Source organism: Triturus cristatus, chromosome 3_1, assembly GCF_964204655.1.
Source record: "Triturus cristatus chromosome 3_1, aTriCri1.1, whole genome shotgun sequence".
Lineage (NCBI taxonomy): Eukaryota > Metazoa > Chordata > Amphibia > Caudata > Salamandridae > Triturus > Triturus cristatus.
The window spans coordinates 224027872-224046303 of NC_140583.1; the positions used below are offsets into that span (position 1 = coordinate 224027872).

Genomic DNA, 18432 nt, shown 5'->3' on the forward strand with positions numbered 1-18432 from the left:
CTACTCTAGTGTACATAAAAAGGAGGTTCACTTGGAATGCCCTTGAGCTTGCACTGGAAGACGGCATGCATGCGTGCATAATTTGCCGTTTGTCTATTTTTACGCCCAGTCGGACACATTAAATAATTTCTCTTGAAGGATGTCTTTAACAACACATCAAAGGGACAGTCAGGCTTTCATGCCTCTCCTTGCAGTTTACTTTCTCCGCAAAGGCTTTCCTGCACAGTAGGGCAGGAGGACTCCATCTCTGGCCACCATGTCTGAGAACCACAGGCTGATCTGACTCCATGTTGGAGGTCACGGTGTCCTACCTGGATTGCCCCTGATCCACGGGGACTTCAGCTAAGAATCAATTGAACACATTCAAGGAAGCGACAATTTGCAGTAACGCTGGAAGGCCTCAGGTTATGTAGATCTGAATCGCCCTCCTTACATTCATGGCATCCAACTCAAAATGTTCTACTTCCTTTCCCCTTTCTATCAGATGTTGTGTTATGTTGTTTTGTTATGTTATAGGTCACTTGTGGAGCGCATGTTCACCATATGCTGGCACATGCATCAACAAAGACTTTTGCGATTCCTTAATAGCGATTTTTAAGGAATCGCAATTAAGGAATTGCAAAAGCCTCTGCATGTAGGAATCGCTATAAAAATAGCGATTCCTTAAAATTCCTTAATTGCTAGTCGCAAATAGCGAGTAGCAATTAAGGAATGCCGTCCCATTCATTCCTATGGGCCTCCAGGCCCATAGGGGTGAATTGGAGATTGCATGAGCAAATTGCGAGTACCAGTAGGTACTCGCAAATTGCTCATGCAATTTCAAGGGTGCAAGGGTGTCAAAATGACACCCTATTGCACCCCTGAAATTGATCTGTGCACAAATGTTGCACACACACATGCTCTAAGGGCATGTGTGTGCGCAACATGAAACTTTGAAAAATGCACAAAAGTGCATTTTTCAAAGTTTTTGCAAATTACCATGAAGTTCAACTTCATGATAATTTTCTCCCCCTATTAGCGAAATCGCTAATTTTTTAGCTTTAATGAATTGCATTTAAGGAATCTCAATTTGGGATTCCTTAAATGCAATCGCAATTTAAGGAATCGCTATTTACAGATTCCGTAAATTCCGATTTTTGCATTTGGGATGATGCATCCCAAATGCAAAAATACCGGTCGCAAAGGGGCAGATTCTGCTAATCTGCCCGTTTGCGACCAGTTTTCTCGTTGATGCATCTGGCCCATGGTCTCTTGGCACAGATGCCTGCTACATTTTAAAGAAAGTTGACGAGTTATCTTTCTAATTATGCATCTCTGTATTCTGTGTTATTCGGCGCAATCAGGTTTCCGGTTAGCGTAGAGAACTGGTTTCTCCAATGGACTTTGCTGTTCTCTATTGCCAAATGAAATCCATTAGTACGTGTGTTTGCATTTCACAGCATCTGCTATAATAAAATCATAGTTAAAAAACAGTACTTCTGATTATGTTCTTTGGTTTTTGTTCAGCGTCAAGTTGCATGAACTTCTTGAATGCTTGAATTCTTCAAAATCATTGAGGAAAGACTTTAACACTAAGTAAAGCAACTTTTAATGTTGATCTCAGAATGGTGTAGAATATTGATGTGCATTACATCTCAATACGGATAATATTTAGAATCAGAAGATATAATTAAATCATCTTTCTATCAAGATCCAAGTAGCCCAGTGGACTCTGTTCTTCAGACAGATGCTTTGTCTTATTAGTGTTCATATCACAGCCATGGGCAGCTCAGATGACATTTCTAGTGTGGAAATCTCTAGCAAGAGGTGGCCTCCTTGTTTCAATGTCGGAATCTGTAGCATGTAGTGGCCTTGCTGCTCCAGTGTGAGAATCTCTAGTTAGAGGTAGCCTCTGTAAACCAGTGTGGGAATCTCTAGCAGGGAGGAGGCCTTGTTGCTCCAGTGTGGAAATCTCCAGTAAGTGGTAGCCTCGCTGCTCTAGTGTGGGTATGTCTAGCAAGAGGAGACCATGCTGCTTTTCTGTGGGAGTCTCTGGCAAGAGGTAGCCTTGTTGATCCAGTCTAGAAATCTTTAGCAGGTGACAACCTTGTTGCTCCAGTGTGAAACTCTCAAGCCAGTGGTAGCCTTGCTGTTCTAGTGTGGATTTCTCTACAAGAGGTGGCCTTGTTGCTCCAGTGTAGACACCTTTAGCAGGTGACAACCTTGTTGCTCCAGGGTGGAAATGTCTAGCATGTGGTAGGCTTGCTGCTCTAGTGTGGGTATCCCTAGCAAAGGATGGCCATGTAGCTCCAGTGCAGCAATCTCTAGCAAGAGGTAGCCTTGTTGCTCCAGTGGAGGAACCTTTAGCAGGTGACCACCTTGTTGCTCCAGTGAGGAAATGTCTAGCATATGGTAGGCTTGCTGCTCTAGTGTGGGTATCCCTAGCAAAGGATGGCCATGTAGCTCCAGTGCAGCAATCTCTAGCAAGAGGTAGCCTTGTTGCTCCAGTGGAGGAACTTTTAGCAGGTGACCACCTTGTTGCTCCAGTGATGAAATGTCTAGCAAGTGGTAGGTCCGCTGCTCTAGTGTGGGTATCCCTAGCAAAGGATGGCCATGTAGCTCCAGTGCAGCAATCTCTAGCAAGAGGTAGCCTTGTTGCTCCAGTGGAGGAACCTTTAGCAGGTGACCACCTTGTTGCTCCAGTGATGAAATGTCTAGCATATGGTAGGCTTGCTGCTCTAGTGTGGGTATCCCTAGCAAAGGATGGCCATGTAGCTCCAGTGCAGCAATCTCTAGCAAGAGGTAGCCTTGTTGCTCCAGTGGAGGAACCTTTAGCAGGTGACCACCTTGTTGCTCCAGTGATGAAATGTCTAGCATATGGTAGGCTTGCTGCTCTAGTGTGGGTATCCCTAGCAAAGGATGGCCATGTAGCTCCAGTGCAGCAATCTCTAGCAAGAGGTAGCCTTGTTGCTCCAGTGGAGGAACCTTTAGCAGGTGACCACCTTGTTGCTCCAGTGATGAAATGTCTAGCATATGGTAGGCTTGCTGCTCTAGTGTGGGTATCCCTAGCAAAGGATGGCCATGTAGCTCCAGTGCAGCAATCTCTAGCAAGAGGTAGCCTTGTTGCTCCAGTGGAGGAACTTTTAGCAGGTGACCACCTTGTTGCTCCAGTGATGAAATGTCTAGCAAGTGGTAGGTCCGCTGCTCTAGTGTGGGTATCCCTAGAAGGAGGAGGCCTTGTTGCTTCTGTGTGGGTATCTCTAGCAGGAGGAGGCCTTGTTGCTCTAGTGTGGAAGTATGTGGCGGTCTTGTTGGTCTGGAAACAACTGGTGGTTTTATTGTTCTAGTGTGGAAATCTCCAGCAAGTGTTGGCCTTTGCTGCTAGTTTCTGTGCTCTTTCAGCATCCATTAACAGACAGGCCTGCAGGTAGGGCCACACCTTACTATATCTTTGCTCCTGTTGGACCGTAAACAAGCGATGCCGCAGGGGCTCTCAGCTAGACTGCAGGAAGCGGCAACAATTGAAAACCAAAGACTGGCGTCTCCACTCATCTCGCTGAGCTGTCAAGTTAATCTTTATTTAATTGCTTCCTTGTCATGGTCATAATGTATCCAGTTATACGGCAAATGCTCATAGTTTCCCCACCTTTGCTGAAGTTGGAATAATACAGTGGAAACATAAAGCATTAGTCTTTGCAATTTGATATTTATGATATTAGTGGTTTAATGAAAGCACTGACTTGTTTTTCAGATTGGAGCTAGGTCTCCTGACTAACAGATTTACGTGTTTGCAGAAAATGATCTGTCAGTATGTATGATTTGTTTGTAAATCGAAAAAAGGTAGTCATGGAAATAATGTACATTTTGGGAGGAATTCATTATTTGGGTATGAGACATCTACATTTTTGTATCACACCAGAACTATAAAAACACCAAATATTTGTTGGGGAATTTGTGTGATGTTTTAGCTGCCAATAATTTATGCATTATATCTATACAGGGAAACTAAGAATCGTTTCTCATTTCAATAACCGTGTGACATCTCCCTTATGTTCACAAACCTAGAACCATTTATTGCGTTTGAAGCTTTTTGTATTGTTGGAGTTCAGGGGTAGAAAGACGATTATCCTGCCAAACGGGGTCTGCGCGCAGAGCTGAAACACCTCTAGGTCTATGCTTCCGAGACCTGTGCACCCCTTACAAGTTCTAAAGGCGGTATGACATTTCTTGCCAATTATGATGGTCTGGTTGGGGTTCCCAAACTATGCATTTGTCGCCATGAAGGTACGGCCTTAAAGTGTTTGTTCGTCTTTTAATCATTTTGTCAAAATATGTATATTGAAAAGAGGAGGAGCATTGATTGACAAAAGCCAAAGCTCATGTAGGCATGATGCCCCTCTCGTCACTCAACACAACGGTGAGGTCTTCATGTCAGGCTTGCAGATTCTTAATTAACTTAAAACTTTATATCTCAGCTTCTGAACACTATGTGGTGGGCAGGCCCTTCACTCTCACCTGAGCTTGGACTTAATTAGGATACCAGCTGCTCTCCAAGAATTGTCCGCTGGGGCCCCTAGCACTGGGGTGAACAGTGCTCTTACTTCCCTTAGGTTTTTAGGTCTCGACTGACCCAGCGCATGCGCTGGTCTGGTGAGACTTATTGAGAGGGCTCCAAAAAGTGCTACCAGGCCAGCCTAGAGCTACAGTGCATGTGCGCGGGCGCGCGCGTCGCGCTTTACCGCGATTACTTTCATTTTCGCGGCCGCACGGCTGCTTTGATGTTTGATCGCGATCACTTTCACTTTCACGGCCGCTTTGCATAGCCAATAGGTCTCGCTTTTGGGACCTTATAAGTATTTAGTTATGCAACTGTTGCATGGCTAAACACTTATAAGGTCCCAAATGCGAGACCTATTGGCTATGCCAATGCTTGTTTACAGTGAGGTAGCAGGCAGTTCAGGGTCTACCCGTGGAAATGTGTCAATTCTGTGAAGTCATTGGCTTAAAAAGCTGCTACAGTGCTAGCATTTTGGTAAATCAACAACCATGGTCTTGAGGACCATGAGTGTATTACGTCATTCTTTGTAATTCTTCAGGTCGAGGTGCCTATCATATGATTGGCTTAAAGATCTGCCACTTATTTGATAGATTTGCCCCTCTGTACCCATACCTTCAAGTGCTGCACAGATGTTTATTAGGCCTGCTTTGAGGATCAGTTTTGTCCACAACTACCCAATCGAAGAACACCCTGGCCTCAATCTGACCTCATAGTTGTTACATCCCACACAGGCCTGTGTCAGTGAGCATCCAGAATCAGAGGGCCGAACTGCATAAAGCACCCCGTATAACTTGGACTAAAGATGCCGGTGGCGTGCCTGAGACTCAGTCTTAAAAAGAAAGACTAGTATTAGGTATTAGTTGCATGTTAGCACAGCTGCCAAGGTTTCAGATTGCTTATGTGTGCCATTTTCATAATTTCAGAGTAATTATGGGTGACATTTCAGCAACTATGTGTGACTCATTTCCGGGAGCAAAATCAAGCAATGAAGATGAGGGAAACATACAGATATCAGAAATTACACCTATTTGAGCCACTAGAAACGCTAAGAAGATCTTAAAGTCCAAGTACAAAACCTGCACTGTGCAGCAGCAGTCTAAACTTTATGAGAACTGCTGCGGGCCGCACGCTCGTGCTGCAGAAGGTAGCAGGAGCGGACTGACCCACCTATTAGTGTGACTCCCACCTGTCCTGTCATCAGTGTGATTGCTAATACAGCGCCGGTGTTGTTACATTGTAGCACTGTGCAGGCTGAGCTGAGCCGGAGCCCCAAAGCCCGCCGCGGGCAGCGCGCACCTCGTGCTGCCCCTGCAGCTTCTATGGGGCATTATTATAGCAGCGTTTCAGCTGACAGCTGAAAAGGGCGCTATTGTAATGTGTGACATTGCATTTCAGTGCAGTGATACGGATCACCACACCGAACTGCGTTAGTCTAATGCCTGATGCGTGGTTTTTGGCAGGGCTGTGATAGTGTTTGTCAAAGATACATACAACACCTCTAAAAGAGATGAACATACAATGACTATCCCAGTGAAATATCAACAGTTCAAGTATAAGCGTCTCTGTGATTTACTCGTGAAATATCTTGTCTGCCTTCCTGAACCCTGACAAGCTTCAAGAACACCAGAAACCAAACTTGATCCTGGAAGAGGAGTCTCCAACACCGCACAGTGTGGGAAGAAAAAGATCAATCATGTAATAAGCATGTCAGGTGGAACCGGAAAGGGGAAAATATCAAAGTAAGGGGATTGTAGTAGTCGGTTGCAAACTAATACAACAAATAAAAGCAAACACTGGCACAGTCCAAAGGGAATACTGCCACCGGCCTTTATGACCCACAAACCTACTTAAAGTGAAAGAGCACACGTCTCTGCAGTCTATGTCCTCTAAACACTAAGGGCCTCATGTAGGAAGCCAAATACCGGTCGGTAACGGCCGAAATTCGGTAAATATCCCGTTACCGACCGGTATTTAGGCATTTGCGATGTAGGGGGCTGATTTCTGGATTCGGTATTTACCGAATCGGAAATTAAGAAATCGGTAAAATACCGATTCGGTAAATACCGAATCCTGAAATCAGATGTAGGGAGCACTCTAAAGGGTGAAAATTAGTATTAGAAATTCTTTATTTACCACCAAATACAGGTTGGTGATAAATAACGAATACCTTGCAAAAAGCAATATTTTGCTGATTTAAGAGTGCCATGTGGCAGACATACATGCCCTTAGGGCATGTATGTGCACCACATGTGCACACATGCAAGATTCAGGGGTGCAACAGGGTGTCAATGTGACACCCTGCCACCCTTGTATATGCTCCCCCCATTACCGAATCGGTATTTACCGATTCGGTAATGAGGCATACCTTCCCATTGATTCCTATGGGCCTCCAGGCCCATAGGAATCTATGGGAAGGTATGCCTCATTACCGAATCGGTAAATACCGATTCATAATTACCGAATTTTTCCGATTCGGTAAACTTTACCGAATCATTACCTACATCACATTTACCGATTCATAAATACCGAATCGGTAAAATTCGGTATTTATAAATCGGTAAATGTGAGGCTACCTACATATGGCCCTAAGCCCCAGAAAGCAACCTTTGATGTGAATCACATCTCCCTAGCAAATTGAGCTCCCCTTTCCTCTGCTAGATTTTACCATGAGGTGAGTAGTTAAACCCCTTTTCTGACTTCTGTGTTGTATCTGGAATCATTTATGGTTAGTACTGTGAGTGGGGGGTAGCTTTATGCGTAGATGATCCCTCTGAGAGGTGGCCCATTGTTGGTCATTTCCTGTAACGTAGGATTATGCCAGGAGAACTGTACCTTTGTGTTTTATCTGGATGGTCACTTCTATATCCACATATAAGAGCTTGAATGTGCAGTGTTTTCTGAATTCTCTTTGAATGAAGCTCTATACACCTGTATCCAGATGAAACTAGTGAATAAGATTTTCCTCCCACAAATTTATTTTTTGCACTTTGGTGTTTGTTTAGACTTATGAGCCAGCATTTCAGCAGCCCCTGAATGTTTAGAACCGGTATGTCCATCCCCTGTGGGTGTAGAGAGACAGGTTTGCTCAGATACTGAGACGGGTGGAATTTGCAAATACAATAGAATAGATAATCTGTTTCTGCAAAAACATATTTAGTTTGACTTCCTGATATGCAAGGATGACAGCAGTGAATGTTAGCCTTTTGCTAAATACTTGAACGTATTGGTTTGGCAGCCTTCCTGCATTAAATCTGTTTTAACTCATGGAAGAGATACAATATGTGGTTAAGAATGAATGAATTAGTTGAATTTGTAAAACTTTTAATTTACTGTTTATTCCTCTATTTGCAGGAGCATCGGTGTCATCACTTACATACTGTGAGTACCACACCTGTCTATCCTCTTATGTACACTGCATGGGACTCAATATTTGTGTATTTTGTGAATTGTGCATTGCGACTTGGAAAGACCACCCAGACACAACAAGTAATTGATGAGAGGCATTTTCACTGATCTAGCATTGGTACCATTGAGACATATGATATAATGAAAGAGATAGCGAATAAGAGTTGATTTTAGCCATCACGTCCTGGGGTACCCGAGTTGCAGTCACCAGTGCTATTCAACAGTACTTATGTTATCTACCTTAGAAGTGAGCTCATCCTGCCACGATTCAAAGCTGTGATACATAAGTTACATAGAGGTCTCTGCCATGAGTGCATTTACCAGCTGAGCTACCTTGGCACTTTAGTTTAGTGTCAGAAAACAATCACAGAACCAAGAGTCTGGGCAGATTTTTGAGCTCTCAAATATTTTTCAACCTCAGTGCATTCAAGTGCTTGTGCCATCTGTCAGTGATCTTTAGATGAATCTAAAGGAATATGACAAAAACCTAAAATGATTAAGGACTAAGATCAGTACTTAATTTGAGCCAGTGGTTTCCGGTGCTCAGTACCAGCACTTAATCAGCAACACTTTCACTTTTCGTGTGCACCAGTTAAGGACACATTAATTTATGGTCGGCAGGGAGATATTAAATGATTTACCCTGAATCACAGGATGTTGAGCCAACGCCGAGACTCGAACTTGATTCCCCAGCTCCAAGGTAGGCAGCTCTGGCCATTACACCACATCATCTCCCCACTTTCATGGTTAGTAGTTGGTTCTGTTTAAGGCGGCGCTAACAGGAGAAATGGGCTGGTACAAGCTGCCTCCTGATGAGAGCCCCGGCACTTATTATTTTACAAATTAACCACTGACTAAGATAACTGTAAAGTGCAGACTTGGTCTCTGGTGACCCATCTGGAGAGAGGCTAAGGACTTTGGGAGCAGCTTCAACAGTCTTGTGAAAGGAGCCCTATTTATGGTTGATAGCTGGTCTTCTCATTGTAGCCCCAAACGTGAGCATCATTCGTGGCAGCGCCATTTTGAATGGGAAACCCAGTGGAAGAATACTAGACATGAACAAACATTAGAGAGTTTTTTGTCAGTCTTATGAAAAACAGTTTAATATTTTTTCATAAGTCCTTATTGTCTTTGTTGCACAAATGCGTAGATGCAGTCTCAGTACAAGGGAAACACTGTACCGGATTGTAATTTATAAAAAGAAAACATCAATACAAAACAGCTTATTCCGGGCCTAGAATTTTAAAATAAAATAAGAGGCAATGGATGGGGGAAAGAAATAGGTAGTACTTTCAAGATGACCTAGTAAGCACGACTAATCATTAAGCCAGTGATGCTAGAACATTTAGTAGGGGGTGCTGCCATCAATGCTACATTACTGAACTCCTAGGGATTCTGAAAAATCCAAGCATCACACAAAAAAGAAGTGTTGTTCATGAGCCACACCAATTCAGCAAGAGAGGGGTAAGGGTGTAGTAAGAAGATGGTGTTGCCTTTTGGAGCACATTGTCACAAATATATTACTAAAGCATGGTGTGGTATCACTGTCATCTACAGACATCATATTTTCCATTGAAATCTCCACTAGATTTTCACAGATATGCGGGTTTGTTTTTTATTTTTATTTTGGTTTGTTTTTTGGAGTTTATGTAGTGCGAAATAAACCAGAAGGTATCTGAGCACTGGTTGTGTTACAGACGAACACATTCATTTTTGTTAGGCACAGGGAGATTCAGTGATTTGCCCAGAATCACAGGGCGTTGAGCACTCTGCTGAGATTCAAACTCGGTTGCCCAGCTCTGAGGTCGGCTGTTCTAGCCGTTAGGCACACCCTCTCCCCAAGTTTTGCTGGTAAAGCTATATAGCGTGCGAACACTAATGTGGGGATAATGGGTTTCAGTGAATAATTGTCATTTGTGCATCATACATATATAGTGTCATTTGTTTCATCCTATTAAAATCTTTGTCTACATCACACTTCAGAATTACAAAAAAGCACTTGATTTGTGCTATCCTAACTGCTTATTTATTAAGAAATATTTATACAGTTCATTTTTAGGGATTTAAATGTTGTTGTATGTTAGAAAAAAAGTTACATCCTACAGCCTTTTCTTTTACACCTCAAGAATGTCACAGTTCACTGTACAAAATCCACTCACTTTGCAGTCAGAGAAAGAAAAGTAAAACAAGATCTCCATGTCAAAAGAAAAAGCAGCAATTTGTTAGAAGACTAACCTGACATTTGACCGGTCTTTGAACACAAAGCAAATGTGCCAGGATACGCACAATATTAAAAGCCATCTTTAATGCTCATTCACCTTCAAAACGCCAGCACTCCCCTACTTTCAGTGCCTGTTTAACAAAGGGAGGCCATGCCACAAGCCATTAAAATTGTCAGTAGAATTTTTACACCTAAAGGAAAGATGTTACATAGATCCCAGTCGAGATGGTCTTGCAGCCATTTAAAAACTTCAATTCTTTGCTTGTTCTTCAAACTTGATAGGATGTGCGTCTTCTCCATAATTAACATTTTTGAAATACAGATTTTTCTCTCGCTGGTTACCCCCCGGAGATCACCGTCATTATGGGGCACGTGGCACATAGATATAGAAGGGCTTCATGGAGCCATGCATCTTCCTCAGCAACCACGATCACCTAGCTTTAATTTAAACATCATCTCCCTGAGGACCAGTATTGATTGTGAGGTTGGCCCGTAGCTGGATTCTCCTTAATGGAGGATAGTGGCCTGTAGTGTATTAGGGATGCGTATTTCGAAGAGATGGAAGAGCCCCCATCTTCAAGATGGAGGCATCTGGAATAGAGGTCTTTCTGAGGAGTGCAAGTAACACCATTGCAGACTGGAAGTTGATGCAGGCTGGGATGGGCAGGCAGGCTTTGATCCTATCCCCTCAGACATACACGAAGACTAGCAACTGGATTTGGAGCCCTCCGCAACATTGGAGGTGTATGTCTAATTGAAGATAGGTTGTTACTACCACCGGGAATACAGATCGAGAGCACGTTGATTGTTAAAAGTTGTAGATGCTGCAGAATTAAACAGACTTTCTTTCCGATCCTGTAGAAGTGGAAAAATATGTGTTTTCCACACTATTGATTGCTGAGCAAGTATTATATCCTTGTCCAAACTCCTCTTTCCTCTTAACAAGTTGGCTTGGGTGGCAGGGAAGCAGGGGGTGCAGAAAGAAAGCAAAGGCGGACACGGGATATGAGAATGAGAGGGAAAAGGTTTATTACACTTGTTTATGGACTGCCAACTAGGTATGGTTTCATAATTCTCCAGTATTGAATCTTTCATAGATTCACATGCTTGTATCTTCCCCGTCGTCATGGTGGGAGTCTCACGGTAACAGAATGACCACAGCAGTATAAGAAAACTGCATAGCAAAATCCCATAGGGAATCATCTTATTTGGTAACCAAATCTCCTCATTATGTGGTCCAAAACTCAGCCAATCGGCTGCTAGCCCTGCCCTCACACTCCCCAGCAGAGCCTTCCTGCCTCAGATTTCCAACCGCCTTCGTGTGAAGAGGAGTCTCCCTGAGCCTTGCTCAGTTTTTCTGTTCCAGTGTGAACTTTTGACCCCTGGTTCTTCTAATTACCTTCTACTTGCTGGTTTAAGGTATTGTGCTTCATCTTACTACTACAATATGGCTGAAAGCTCTAAGAAGAGGCTTTTCAGGCCCTGCAGATCCTGTGGAAAGCCTAGATTATTCTCTGAGGACCCACATAAGGACTGTTTATATTGCTTGCACCCTAATCATGTGCCTAAGGACTGTAAACATTGCAGAACCTTTTCTGCGAAGACCCTGCGTGACAGGGAGGCACGCCTTCTGCTGTGGCTTCAGAAAAAGAAGGTCACTTCAGACTCTGATTCTGAGGAGGATTCAAAGTCTACAAAGAAGAGAAAATCTTCAACTTTGGAGGAGGTTTCAGAGGTAAAAAAGCAAAAAACGAAAGACAAAGGGGCTCCTGCGTCTTCTTTACCTCATACTCCTCTTAAGAAATCTAAGGAGTCAAGAGAGATTTCCTCAGCCCCGTCGACGAAGATTAGAGCGTCGCCGGCGCTTATTACTTTGAAACCGTCGACGGCTACGTCGACGACGACTACGTCGACGACGGCCATATCGACGACGACTCCGTCGACGACTACCACATCGACGTCGACAGCGGCATCGACGACGACGAACACCTCGTCGTCGAAAAACCACCCGTCGACGATTCCGTCGACGGCTACAATGCCTTCGTCGACGAAGACTTCGTCGTCGACGATAATGCAGCTTACACCGTCGACGAGGTCGACGACGGTTCCGTCGACGGGAGCTTTCAAATCCCCTAAGGTGAAGAAAATAACATTAAAGTCTATGGCGTTGTCGACGGGCTCGTCGACGAAGCAGACTAAATCTACGGATTTTACGGCGTGGACGAAAATTTCTCCGCTTCCACCTTCAACTTTACTAGACTTACAGTCCGATGATGAGGACTCTTCAGGGGTGGCTTATAGTCCTTCCCAACTTCGCATAAAGAGTCAGGAAACAGATGAGGATGAATACCACGAGGTACAAGAAGTCTTCTCATTTCAGGACCGTCCACCGAAAGATTCACAGAGGTACGAATCTTTTCAGGAGTCTTATGCCTACGAGGAGGAGGAAGAGCCGCAGAATACTTCGAGAGAGGACTCTGTTTCCTTACCAGGGTCCTTGGTGACTGACTTGCGCCTCATGATCAACGATTACTATCGTCGTTTCCCGGAGGCAAACTCTCAAATGCCACAGACGGTGGAGAAGCCGGCACAGGTACGACCGCCTCACTCGTCTCCCAAAGCTTCCACTCAGAAAATCCGATCTCCACCGATTATGACTATCAGAGATGACCTAGAGGACAGTGATCCCGATCAACTAGAAGAAGGAGAACTCCTTCAAGACAAGCAGGGTGACGATGAATGGGATCAGTATATTCTCCCAACTACGCCGTCAACATCTCCAACACCGGCAAACTCTCCGCCTCAAGATATAGGTGGATTCCATGACATCATGGAGAAGGCATCAAAGCGTTTTGATCTTCCTATTCCGGTTCAGGAAGCTGAATGCTTTCTTTATGACTTTAAGGAGGAGTCACGCAAGTCTATGCGATCCATTCCAATAATTGACCATATTTGGGAAGAGGGCTTGAAGATAATGAAGAACCCAGCTTCGGTGCCTGCTTCAATACCTAGAATAGACAAAAAATATAGGGCTCCGGAATCGTCTCCGGCCTGTTTAATTGGTCATCCTCGGCCAGACTCTGTGGTGACGCAGGCCGCCCAACGAAACTCAAAGAATCCGGTTTCAGCATCTATGGTTCCCCCGGACAAGGAGGGAAGAAGAATGGACGGTGCAGGGAAGCGCTTTGCAGTAATGGCAGCGTCCTCAATAAAGGCCTCTAATTCATTAGCCCTCATCAGCAGATTTAACCGGCAGATGTGGTGCGATATAGCTCCCTTGCTTTCCCATCTTCCAAACGATAAAAAAGAGGAAGCAGCTGCTATACTTCAGGATGGGGCTAGAGCAGCATCTGAGTCCATTGACATCGCTATGGATTTGTCCTCAGTGGCTTTTCGTCAAATGGCAGGTGCAGTAGCCCTGCGGAGGCAAGGATGGCTGAAGGCCACCTCATTCAGACCGGAGGTACAGGCCAAGATAGTAGACATGCCTTTTGATGGAGAGAACCTGTTCGGGAAACACGTCGATGAGGCCCTCCAAAGCATCAAAACGGACACAGATACAGCGCGGGCGCTGGGATCTCTACAACAGGGCAGGTTTCAGTCCTTTCGGAGGAGAGGATCCCGAGGACAATTTACACAACGATCCTCGTTCCAGTCGAACAGGTATCAGCCATACCAGCAGCAGGGTTCTCGACAGTACTCGAGCAATCAACAATATCGACCTTCGAATAATTATCAACAGCAGTCCAGAGGAAGGTCTTCTACGAGAGGGAAGTCCCAGCAGTCCAACCGACGTCAATGACTTCTCCACATCCGCCACTTGCCCAACAAGCAGCGCCCATTACCTGACTCCATTTTACCCAGCTTGGCTGTCAATAACATCGGACAGATGGGTTTTAGATGTAATTCAACATGGCCATACTCTGGAATTCGTAGAAAAGCCTCCAAATCAGCCTCCTATTCGCAGGAGACAGGAACATCTATCAGCCCTCAAAGCGGAAGTGATGGCCTTATTACAAAAGGAGGCAATAGAGGAAGTTCCTCATCTTCAACGCGGGAAAGGCTATTACTCGCATTTCTTTCTCATAAAAAAGAAGGACACATCAAAATGGAGGCAGATAATGGACCTCAGAGGTCTCAACAAATTTATTCAAAAGAAATCATTCCGGATGTTATCCCTGCAGGAAATTCTTCTCCTAATTGGCAGAGGAGATTATTTGGCGTCCCTGGACCTCTTAGATGCTTATTTTCACGTCCCAATCCACGTAAGACACAGAAAATTTCTACGCTTCATGGTGGCGGAGCGCCATTACCAGTTCAAGGTCTTACCTTTCGGGCTAAAGTCGGCACCGAGAACCTTTACAAAATGTATGGCGCCAATTGCGGCCCACCTGCGTCTCCAAGGTCATCAGGTCTTCCCTTATCTGGACGACTGGCTTATCAAGGGAAGTTCGTTCAGAGATACCCTTCCCTCCCTTCACGTTTGCATGGAGCTTTTCGATCAGCTGGGTCTCAGAGTCAACTTAGAGAAATCATATCTCAGACCAGCGCAGTACATTCAATTTCTGGGTGCTCTAATCTGCACGGAGGAGGCCAAAGCTTACCCGTCAGAGGAGCGCATTCAAAAGATCATACGGTTGTCAACACAATTGCAAAGAAAAAAGTCCGTTTCAGTGAGGGTTTACAAGTCATTGATGGGAATGATGTCCTCTTGTATCCCCCTACTCCCAAATTGCAGGTTCCGCATGAGACCTATACAAGAACTGCTGGACGAGCAATGGCTCCAGTCGCAGGGATCCTTCGACGATTGCATAATAATTACCCCTCGGATCAGAGACGCCCTGTCATGGTGGAAAATCAGAGATCATTTGGAGGAAGGACTGACCTTCGAAATTCAAACCTGCAGTTTCGTAATGATGACGGATGCTTCTCTCCAAGGGTGGGGAGCGCATCTCCAGGAGCTCGAAATTCAGGGTCACTGGTCAAAGTACGAAACGCAGCTCCACATCAACCTGCTAGAGCTGAGGGCCGTGTTTTTGGGACTCAAAGCTTTCCTTCCCAGAATTCGCGGATCTACGGTTCTGGTGAAGACGGACAGCTCAACTTCTATGTTTTACCTGCTAAAACAAGGGGGCACAAAGTCGAAACTTCTGTCACAAGAAGCACAGGCCATTTGGAAATGGCTTCTAGCTCACAACGTATCACTGCAAGTGCAACATATTGCAGGAGTGGACAACATAAGGGCAGATATTTTGAGCAGATCTCCCGAAATCTCCCACGAGTGGGAAATACATCAGAAGCACCTTTCCAAAGTATTCAAAGTATGGGGCACGCCAAGGCTAGACTTATTCGCGGACCGCCACAATTCAAAATGCAAGAACTTTGCAAGCAGGTTTCCGCAGAAGGGATCGTGGGGCAATGCGCTACAGATATGCTGGACAGGAATGTTTGCATATGCGTTTCCCCCATTTCCTCTGATATTGAGAGTCTTAAGGAAAATGAAGTCAGAACCGTGTCATCTGATTCTGATTGCACCAGCATGGCCGAGACAAGCATGGTTCTCCGAACTTCTCAGGCTGTCAATGGCACCAAGGATACAGTTCCCGTTAACACAGGATCTGATAACTATGCACAATGGCCAGATACTGCATCCAAATCTGAAATCGCTCAGCTTGTCAGCATGGAACCTCACGAGCATGAATTCCACCTGTTAAAGATCCCTCAGGACTGCAAAGACATTCTGTCGCGATCCCGGGCAGTATCCACAAACAAAACATATACGGCGAAATGGAAAAGGTTCTGTCACTGGTGCGCAGCTAACAATTTGCACCCATTTCGGGTCTCGTCTGCCCAGATTCTTCCATACCTGTTGACATTGGCCAAATCCGGACTCTCTCATATGTCCATAAAGGTACATCTGGCCGCAATTTCAAGATACACCAGGGATCCTGGCCGTCCTTCTCTTTGGTCCCAAAGAGTCGTTAAGGAATTCCTCAGAGGGCTCTTCAGAATGTTCCCTCCTGTTCGAACACCGATTGTTCCTTGGCAACTGAATACAGTTCTTACGCAGTTGATGAAACCGCCCTTTGAACCCATCCATAAGGCGGAGTTGCAGTTTGTCTCATGGAAGACGGCGTTATTGTTAGCACTTACATCGGCAAGAAGAGTCAGCGAGATTCAGGCCTTCTCAATCGCAGAACCATTCCTACAATTCAGGCAGGACAGAGTGATTCTCAGAACGAATCCCAAATTTATTCCTAAAGTCCCCTCCAGCTTTCACCTAAATGAGCCAATAGTTTTGCCTACATTTTGTAAGGACCCGTCAACGGCGGCGGAAAGAGCATTGCACTCTTTGGACATCAAGCGATGTCTAAAATTCTATATCGACAAGACCAAAGCATTCAGAAAAACAAACCAGCTTTTCGTAGCCTTTGCCGGCCCCAGGAAAGGGGTGGCACTTTCCAGAGCCAGTATCTCGAGATGGATATCGTCAGCAATATCCTTGTGTCATACCAAAGCTGGAAGGCCTTTGCAATCCAAAGTACGTGCACACTCAACGAGGAAGATGGCAACTTCTACGACCCTATTTGCGGGAGTGCCATTGCCAGACATTTGTAGAGCTGCGACATGGAAGAATGCGCACACCTTTACTAGACATTATTGTCTGGACGCAGCGTGGAAAAAGGATGCAGCAGTGGGACAAGCAGTTCTACGGCACCTATTTCATTAAGGTATTTATCGTGGATTATAACAATGTATATGTACAGATATATGTATGGTTGCACAAATTTTCAAATACTGCAATGTATGTTAACATTCTACCCAAAAGAGCAGAGCCCACGTTTATTGGGGGGTTCTAGCCTGGAAATGCAGTTTGGGATAAGTACTGCTTACTATTCTGATACAAGCATGTGAATCTATGAAAGATTCAATACTGGAGAAAGAACTAGTTACTTACCTGTACACTATGGTTCTCCAGTATTATCTTTCATAGATTCACATGCGGCCCGCCCACCTCCCCATTTCTCAGGCAGAACCTCATTGTCTCTAAGAGTATTCTAGTCTCGCACTCGGGGCTGGAAATCTGAGGCAGGAAGGCTCTGCTGGGGAGTGTGAGGGCAGGGCTAGCAGCCGATTGGCTGAGTTTTGGACCACATAATGATGAGATTTGGTTACCAAATAAGATGATTCCCTATGGGATTTTGCTATGCAGTTTTCTTATACTGCTGTGGTCATTCTGTTACCGTGAGACTCCCACCATGACGACGGGGAAGATACAAGCATGTGAATCTATGAAAGATAATACTGGAGAACCATAGTGTACAGGTAAGTAACTAGTTCTTTCCCACCTGTGACAGTCCCACTATGGTTGCCTTTGACATATGCATCATTAAACGTCCATAGGGCATCTTACACGGTTTTAATATTGAGAAGCCGATACGTCAACTTGTGGCATTGGTTCTGCATCATTTCCATACATAGGGAGGTCTAACCAGTTTTTCCAAATAATGTTCAGTAGAGTATTATATATTTATTAAATGGTTGGTGTTGCAGGAAATATATGCTGAGGAGATGCCTGTGTAACTTGTCTGTGGTCGGGGTTTTCTTAAATCATCAGATTGTTAGGATGGAATGGGTATAGAAGTTGGTATCTTGTGGCCTGGATATCCTCTGCTTTCCACCCACGCCTATAGTATCCCTCAGTGGCTGTAACAATGTGTACCCGGTAGGGGCTGGAGATAATCACAACTAAAAAACCCAACATCCTGGGTTTCTGTGTTTATCAGGAGGAATAATTATTGCCTTTTATTAGTTTCGCCTTAAAACGGGGCAGAATATGCATATGTTGATGTGTAAAGTACCAAATTGTTCATGTCTCAGTATTTATTGGGCCTTTTATCCAATTAAATTCTGGCAGGCTTGGCACAGGGAAAGATGCAAACTGTATCGCACCCCGTAGTTATATGCAATGCACACAACTCATAATTCGGACTATTGCACAAAGAGGGCTTTGCACAGACCGGGGCAGAGATCTCCGGCTCGCCTGTAATCTGGATTTCTTTTGTCAGACTGCTCTTGTTCAAAATGAGAAGTAATTTCTTTAGCCTCATCATATTACTGTCTAACATCTCTTCTGAGCATCAGCTTGTCATTCTGTAAGACTTTGACACCTGAGTGCTCCCAAAAAAGCGGTCCATTTCCCGATCGGATTCAGTCCTTCTGAACACCACAATAACAACCTCCAAAACATGAAACTCCTTAGTGGTGA

General features: G+C 44.6%; 1 protein-coding gene and 1 long non-coding RNA gene across 2 annotated transcripts in view; one reads left to right on the forward strand and one right to left on the reverse strand.

The window, feature by feature from the left end:
* Positions 1–18432, forward strand: part of DAPK2 (death associated protein kinase 2) — a 409280-nt gene that overhangs the window by 347543 nt on the left and 43305 nt on the right. Inside the window, exon 7 of the mRNA XM_085643726.1 lies at positions 7889–7915. Within this exon, the coding sequence (XP_085499852.1) occupies positions 7889–7915 (27 nt within the window). The remainder of the gene's footprint in view (positions 1–7888; positions 7916–18432) is intronic.
* The window catches only part of LOC146859972 (uncharacterized), a 108096-nt gene that overhangs the window by 43177 nt on the left and 46487 nt on the right, over positions 1–18432 (reverse strand). The gene's annotated exons all lie outside the window — the stretch shown is intronic.